The sequence below is a fragment of the Xiphophorus couchianus genome, chromosome 19 (assembly GCF_001444195.1).
Source record: "Xiphophorus couchianus chromosome 19, X_couchianus-1.0, whole genome shotgun sequence".
Taxonomy (NCBI): Eukaryota; Metazoa; Chordata; class Actinopteri; order Cyprinodontiformes; family Poeciliidae; genus Xiphophorus; species Xiphophorus couchianus.
In genome coordinates, this window is record NC_040246.1 from 3404633 (window position 1) to 3412630 (window position 7998).

The window sequence follows — 7998 nt, forward strand, 5'->3', positions numbered from 1 at the left end:
GAGAGAGGGGGGCAGATGTTGTTTTTTTAAACTTTATTCGCAGACACACTGTATAACGACAGAGTTATGCCTCATTTGTTCTGCCTCAAGAAAAAACAAATACAGATAAACATATTCAAGATAAAGAAAAAGCTAAGGGTTCATAGAACAAAATGTCCAGCATCTGCACTCAAGGTGCTCACGCACTTGAAGCGACACGCGAAATGCGTCAGTGTGACTGCTTGGTCAGCAAAAGAAATTCTGTTCAGTCTCCATGGTAACTAACTGTTATAGCTGTCTGAAGAAGTAGGATTAGATTCCACTTATGATCAAGTTGGAAATCTGTCATGATTTCCTAATTGTTCAGTGAATAGGCTAACTAATATTAGCGACATAAGCTGATAAAACTGCACAAACAACGAAGGAACATGTTCACAGTTAGATGTATCATACCAAAGATAAAGTGCTTGTTGCTACAACCTTCACTATGTTTTATACATGTGATGTAACAGCCATATTGGAAAAGGGTCGGGGTTGTAGTGAAATCTCAAGCATTCGCACTCAAAATTCCAACATAAAATGGCTTCCAGGTCAGAAGTAAAAATGCCAGAAACAGGCGAGAAATCCGGTGAGATTATTTAACCAAACAATATGCCGATAGATAGCTAAAGAAAGCTAGTAGTGTCAAACATTTGTTCATACCAGAAGCACTGCTCCAAGTAAGCGGAGCACTAAACACCCGTCATATGCTTGTCTATAGGGATATGCAGCGCTGGCTGGTAGTAAAAGCTCTCTGGCTCAGAGGACAGGGTGGGATTACAAGGAGTGATTCTGCAGAAAAATGTCCGTCCAGTGTACCTTATTACTTTCTACTATATTTCCCCCCAATTTGACTATCATATATGATAAAAGAAATGGTCCCATTTGTCCCAACAGTGAAGTGGTGGATAGTAACCTCTATACTGCAGTGAGTGGCTGTTTGTTGATCCATCTTATTTTCACCTGCCATTTTAAACTGTATGTAATGAATAGCTGCGTATGCTGAATATCTACTGTAGAAGAGTTTTAACTTTTATTTCTTTATTTTTTTCTATTTACTTGGATCAGTTTTCATCAACCAAATCTCTTCGTTTCAAAAACATTTCCTGCCTCAAATGACTTTGTGATAGTGTAAACAGAACAGCTCATTTGGAAAGCCGTCAAGGTTGCTCACACATTAACGCAATCGAGTGCTGCCACCCTGTGGTGTTCATAATTATTGCAGTGGGGGGGAAAAAACAACTAAAAAGTAGTTATTTTTGACCTTAAAACATTTCATTTTCGATCGTATATGTTCAGCTCTAACTGCCTTTCAGGTTCTCATACATGGACATAATCTCTTCAAGGATTACTATGTCTGGTCGGATTAGCTGTTACTATGTTAATCCAGATTATTGTCGTGGTTTGTCAACAATGGCCATTTAATGTACAATGAAGGACAAGAAGAAATCTATGCAAGATCTCGCCAGAGGAAGATGTTCAGTTTTATTCTTAGGTGTGGAACATTTGAGTGGAGTTTCAGTGCGTCTTTCCAATATGAGTCAGAACATTTTGTTCCCACATTTAGAAATGACTTTTAGAACTAAATTTTCCTTCAATAGAGATTATTCGCTGGCAGTGTTGGCATTTACTTACCCAGTCTGGTTACTTTTCAGGTCATTTCCAATGATGACCCACTGAAACCGGACCCATCTGAGCTTCCCTTCAAAACGGCTGAAGCAAGATTTATCTCCGATTTGCAATAAGAAAACACAAATATTTCCTGAAAAAAAATGAATTTTTTTACTTTTTTTGTATTATCTGAAGTCGTTTCCTGAAACATTCAAGTCTTTGAATCAGTCCCAGCCAAAGTGATTTGAATTAGGATATATTTTTTAGTAAAAGCGTGACAATATGAAGCCGAAGACTTTTTTTTTTAGTACACTGAAGTTTATTATTTTTATAACAAAGCAAAAAGAAAGTGAACTTTGTTTGCATTTGTACTGCACAATAAGTGTAGGACAGAGGGATTGATACATTTCACAGTTAATGAAAGACTTGAGTTGAAAATGCAAACGTTGTGTGCAGTTTTTTTAAAACACACGTAGTAAACAAAGAAAAAAAAAATTACAATATATAGATTCATCAGCATCTAAATATGCAACATTTACAAGCAAACTTGTGTCAGACTCCCGATTCCCAGAAGAAAACGTAAAGACATCAGTGAAAGCACTGACTAAAGATGCTTAGGAAAACTAAATTTAAGATAGCCACACTTTGAGAAACAAAAAAAAAAGTCTAAATCCCCAGCTGAACTGCTCTCATGTTCAAATATCAAAGGAATGAATTTCAAACACAGATAGGTGCCTCATCAGAAGAATGATCGACGTTTAAGACCAAATCGATACTTTTATATTCTCAACAGTTTAAGGGAATCAATGGTATTCCCACAAAGATTGGGAAATAAAGTAAATCCAGTGAGGGACAGTAAGCAGACAATGGGTATCGCCATTCATATGAAGGGGTCAGAAGAATCAATTGTTTAAATTTTGTTTACAATAATTTCACTCAAGTGGAAGAAGGTTCAAAACTAAAAAGCACTCAAAAAAAGCAACATTTATACAAATGTTTTTTTTTCCTGCTTTCAAAAAGACCCCACATAAAGGTTCTTCTCTCCCCTTCAGTAAAAACAAACACACGAGCCGCCAGGCGAGGCTCGCTAGGAAAACTACTCTGAATCCGTCCTATGACTTGCAGCTGCAGCCATCTTAGTGTTTGCTGTCTGCTGAGGCGGAGCGAGAACGCGAGCGAGATCGGGAGCGGGATCCGGAGCGAACCTTGCCGTTTTGAGCGGGAGCAGGAGAGCGGGATTTGGAGCGGGATTTGGAGCGAGATTTAGAACGAGATTTAGAGCGAGATTTGGAGCGAGACTTGGAGCGAGACTTGGAGCGAGACTTGGACTTGGATGGGGAATTAGCCGCAGGCTTGCTCCCTCCTGACATCTTCTTCTCTGGGGTGCGGCTGGGAGATCTGGAGCGGCTCCTGGAGCGGCTGCGGCTCCGGGAGCGGCTCCTGGAGCGGCTCCTGGATCTGCTCCGGGAGCGGCTCCTGGAGCGAGAGTAGCTGCGAGAACGGCTCCTGTTGGTGGAATGGAAACAGCAGCGTTCATGTAACGACAGGCACATTTTCACCATAGAATTTTTAAAAAAACAACAAAAAAACAGACAACATAAAATGTCTCACCTCCTGCTGTCCTCAAACATCTTCAACTTGCGTCCATTTAGCTCTGTTCCATCCAGTTTGGAGATGGCGTTCTTCATATCGTAACGAGATGCAAACTCAACCACCCTGCATTCACACCGACAGCGAGTCATACATACTTTAGACATAATAATAAAAACAACAACAAAAGGTGAAAAAACTTAACTCACCCTTCATTTTTAGTGGGTCTGTGTGCGTCCACAAAGGTAACTTCACCTGCCTTTCTCATCAGGTCTTTAAGGTCCTATTTCAAGAGTACAACACTGACTTAGTAAGGGAATTAGACACGAAGCGTCACCGAGAGCCTTCTCGAACCTGGAACTTAAGAAATTACCAAAAAAATAAAGACATCAAACAGAAACATGAGTAACCCATTTCTAACACATTTGTATCAGATCCTACTCTAGAGGGCGTGTAAACAAGAGAGCCATAAAAATGATCTGAGGACAGGTTTTGCCCTTTTCTGCTACAGAAACTAAAATTTACTGCTTTCAACTTATTAATTTAAAAGACCACATTAAGCCTTACGGTGAAACACTTTACAGAAAACAGGCAAAATGTTTGAGGAATTTGATGCCAATACTCGACTTTTGTAAGTCAAATTTGTGTAGAAGTTTGTGGGATAAACAGATTGTGTGTTGAATTTACAATAAAAATGTTTATTTTCTTTTTTTTATAAAAGTTGGGACTTTTTTTTTTTTTTTTTACATTTACCAAATGACTTTAAAAAAGGGGGTCAACTGTTTACAAGATTCCCTTTCGGGACTAAATCTCCACCCTTCTACCACCCGCTATTAAAAAGAATAATAATAAAAAACCCAATCACATGAGTTTTATGCTACTTACCGCTCCAAACCAAGGTAGATAATAGTATAGAGCCACTTGTCCAAATAGCAAATGGGAACCAATGCAGTGTTAAGCCCTTGAGAAACGCCCTCGAGAAATGCTCTCAGCCTTGCATCAGCATCCGGCCTCCTCAAGTAAGGAACCACCAGAGAGAAAGTAGGGGGGTGTGATGTGTGCCCGACTCAACACCCCCCCAGCTCCACCAGCCACAGAAAGAGCCCCAACAGAGACTGTGGGAGGCCGTGGATTTGAGGGGGGCGTGGGGTTCCTGCAGCCGGGAACGCCAGCCCACAGAACCTCCAGACTGTGGCTACGGCCCTCCTAAGGCTACCGTATCCTGCGCTAGACCACTTTCACCGCTACGGGGGACCAGCCAAGACTTTAGACCGGCAGCAACTGCGTGTAAGGAAAGGCACCAGATGGACACTATTCAGAAAAAAAACAACCAGCAGAGGGCGCTACATACTTCTGACCCCCCAAGTGGAGGATGTCTATTTACCTCTGATATACAAAACAGGAAACCATACCAGAGGAGCTGCTTATTAAAAATGAAATATGTTTTTTTTTTTTTTTTTTAGTAAAATACTAAACAGCAGTAATATGACTTTTGGAGTAAATGATACACTAAAATGAAAAAAAGAAAAACATTTGCCAATTTAACAAAAATGTGTAGATTTTTAACAGAATACTTATAGAATAGCCAAATAAGAAACTGTTACTTTACTATTAAATCACATGACAAGATGTCATAGTAAATTGAGGTTAATGTAATTATGTGATCTCATACCTGCCAGCTGACGCGGGACGAGAGGTTCTCCACAATTAGCCTGTGATCAGTTCGCATTGGAGGGCCATACCTGCAGAGAAATGTTTAAAACTGAATTTAAAACTAAACACACACACACACACTTCTATGTCAAACAGCAGCCTTCTTGGTTTTCAGCACAATTTTATGTTCAATTCATTCATTTCTTGCTCACTTTTGTGCGTGTGGTTTTCTTTGTCCGAGAATTGTGTCAATATTTGCATTGGTGTCAGTTGTGGAAAAACAGGCTGTCGTTTACAATTTCTTCCAGTCCATGCAGCCAAAAGGCTTAGAATATGCCACATTTTAAGCAAGCTTGTCTGGAAAATATACATTTGCTCTTCTACAGTCCTGCAGTTAATTATTATTTTAGGAATTGATTAATCGGTCAAAAAAAGATTTGCGCATTTTGCAGATTTATCATTTAAATTCTTAAGCATTTTTTATACAATATTTTTAAAAAATACTTTAAAAGATGCACATTATCAATTCAATTCCCTTTTTATTTAGAAAATAAACATTTTTATTTAAATAAGAAAATAAACATTTTGTTCCCTAAAATGCAATAACAGAATTCCTTTAATTAATTATATACACAACGCACACTGCAGTTAATGATTAATTGATAACTAAATCAGTTACGACTAATATTAATAAATAATCGATTCATCACAATTAATCGTTTCAGCCATACACAACTGTCTTATTTTTAAGACTCTAAATCATACGGTCTGGTTTGAAATGGTGGTTTTACTGAGAAAGAAAACGATCATCTTTAAACTTTTATGAAACAAAATGGCAACCCGAGTCTCATCTACCTAGCTCTGGTATTGCGGGACTGGCGATAGCCGCCGCCACCGCCGCCGCCACTGCCGCCGCCACTGCCGCCGCCGCCAAATCGTCCCATTCCTGGGGCGCCGCCTCCTCTGCCTCTCCTGGAGCGGGCGTGCTCAATGGTGACCCTGAGGAAGAAAATGTAAACAACGGATTAAAGTGGAAGGTCACAGAAACATATAAAAGAAGAAAAACCTGCTGACTCATGGAGCAGATAACTTTTAACTGCTTGGCAGCTACTCAGAATACCCTGCGCTCGTCAACAACTCCCAACAGGTGGCAAAACAGGGAAATCCCGGACCGAGAAAACGGTTTACCTTTCACTGCACAATTCTTTCCCGTTCAGCTCATACACGGCGTCGTCGGCGTCTCTGTGGTCATCAAATTCCTGACAAGAACCGGAGAGCGTTACTTCCCTTAAGCTTAAGAGTAAACCAAATCAAAATGTACCAAAAGGACTTGCCACACTGACCACAAATCCAAATCCGTTTTTCAAGTTGATCTCTCTTATGTGTCCATATCCCTTGAAGAACTTCTCCACGTCCCTCTCTCTCGCATGTGTGCTCAAGTGGCCGATGAATACGCGACTGCTACTCATGTTGCTCCTTGCTGCAAAGAGATAACAAGGGAAATGTTCAAACAATGGAGAACGGCGAGATAATACGATTTTTGTGTGGGGAAAATACAACAAGAACATCTTGTTATTGTTGTGTCTTACACCAACTGTAGTTACAGTTTACCCCTTGTCCAGGAACATAAGTTAATCACCATCTTGGTGAGAAAACCTCCACGTAAACAACAAGTTATTTCCTCCTTTGACTTTCCTCTCGCAGTTAATGTAGCAGCACACATCCCTCTTCAGACCGCATTGTTGTTTTAAAATTCAAAAGACAAACATTAACACCAAAACTACAACTGGAATACTCCAAATCAAAATTGTGCTTTGATGCAAATGTGGTTAATTTGATCATCCCAATGATTTTATGCAAATTTATTAGTTAAACAATACAAAAAAGTACTCATTAAAAAGTAAAACTTTCCTCCGCGGTATTTCACTCGCATAAATATCGCAATGTTTACATATCTTTGATGTTTAATTTCCCTTTGGGTTCAATAAAATATGTTTGAGTTGAATTTTAAAGTAAAACAACATAACCACGTCCTGAAGAATTATCTTTCAACTTTAATCAGGTTTACTTACAGCTTCCGAGCCAAAAACGATGAAAACCGTTCAAGGATGTTGGTCAAAACCGTTTCACTTCTGAGCCGATTAACCGGTCTAAAAATCAAACGCAACATTTACTGCAAGTCAAAACGTAAATAAAGTAGCGCAGATATAAACGTTATTTTTGCTGGTTCCTCTAATATAGAAGTAAAATAAAAGTGTAAACCATTTTTGCCCATTTATGGTGAAGGGACGCATAGAAGGATCTCGGGCCTGCATCAGCCGTCAGACCTTCGCAAAACACTGCGAAAAACCCCTGTTGTTACTGCGCAACGCGTTAATAAATTTACTGTCGCCTAAAAAAACTAAACTTAACAGGTAAAAAAAAAATTAAAATACTTGTGTACAGCATGCTTCAAAGATTCCGTTTTTTAGAACTAATTTATCTTAGGTTTTCTAGCAAAAATTGCTCTTCCGTTTTGGTTTTGTTTTTTACTCGCCTCGAGGTCGCTTTCAGTTAGCCGAGGAGAGCTAACGTTAGGTACGAAAACAGTCGCCGTTGACAGTAGAAATAACGTTACAGCGTTAAACACACGAAAATATGCTGAAATCCATTAACGTAATATTTTAGGCATGCTTACCTATTTTTCTTGCCGAGGAAAATTGAAACGTTGCTTACGTTGCGGGTTGTTAGCCGAATGTAGGTCACCCAGAAAAACTGGATCAAAATGGCGAATGAGTCCGCAGAGGAAGAAAGACCATGGGTTGCCTTTAGGTTGCCAGGTATTTATGATAAATACACTTTCGAGCACCTCCGGTTGAGAGCTTTTGCACTGTAGTTTACCGTTGCAACATAATCGGCGGTAGTATTTTAGAAAGAACAGAAACAGATGAACAAAAAAAAAAAATCCTCAGACAGACAAGAATTTTATGTGGATGCCAGAAAGAAAATAAATAAGCGCAACTAAGCTTTCTGATTAAAGAGGGATGTAACTACTATTTGGCAACCCATCTGGGCGTATTCTGTTTAACATGTTGTTCTTGTCCTGGATTATAAATACATAGAAACATAAATTATTACATTAATTGT

At 39.3% G+C, this 7998-nt stretch overlaps 1 protein-coding gene across 1 annotated transcript; it reads right to left on the reverse strand.

The window, feature by feature from the left end:
* Positions 1–1936: 1936 nt before the first annotated feature.
* srsf5a (serine and arginine rich splicing factor 5a) lies at positions 1937–7703 on the reverse strand. The gene is made up of 8 exons (XM_027999821.1): positions 7550–7703; positions 6216–6352; positions 6061–6131; positions 5728–5871; positions 4892–4961; positions 3429–3502; positions 3241–3345; positions 1937–3135 (listed from the first exon to the last, which is right to left on the reverse strand). The coding sequence occupies exons 2-8, from the start codon at positions 6339–6341 to the stop codon at positions 2766–2768; spliced, it is 960 nt and encodes a 319-aa protein (XP_027855622.1). The 5' UTR covers positions 6342–6352; positions 7550–7703; the 3' UTR covers positions 1937–2765.
* Positions 7704–7998: the final 295 nt, after the last annotated feature.

Bases quoted from the DNA above. Each gene is read 5' to 3' on its own strand.
- srsf5a (XM_027999821.1), bottom strand. From the start codon at position 6,341: ATGAGTAGCAGTCGCGTATTCATCGGCCACTTGAGCACACATGCGAGA. The intron at 5,872-6,060 runs GTAAACCGTTTT...TTTCTTCCTCAG, and splicing joins AAAGAATTGTGCAGTGAAAG to GGTCACCATTGAGCACGCCC. The intron at 3,503-4,891 runs GTATGAGATCAC...CTCTTGAAATAG, and splicing joins CGTCCCGCGTCAGCTGGCAG to GACCTTAAAGACCTGATGAG.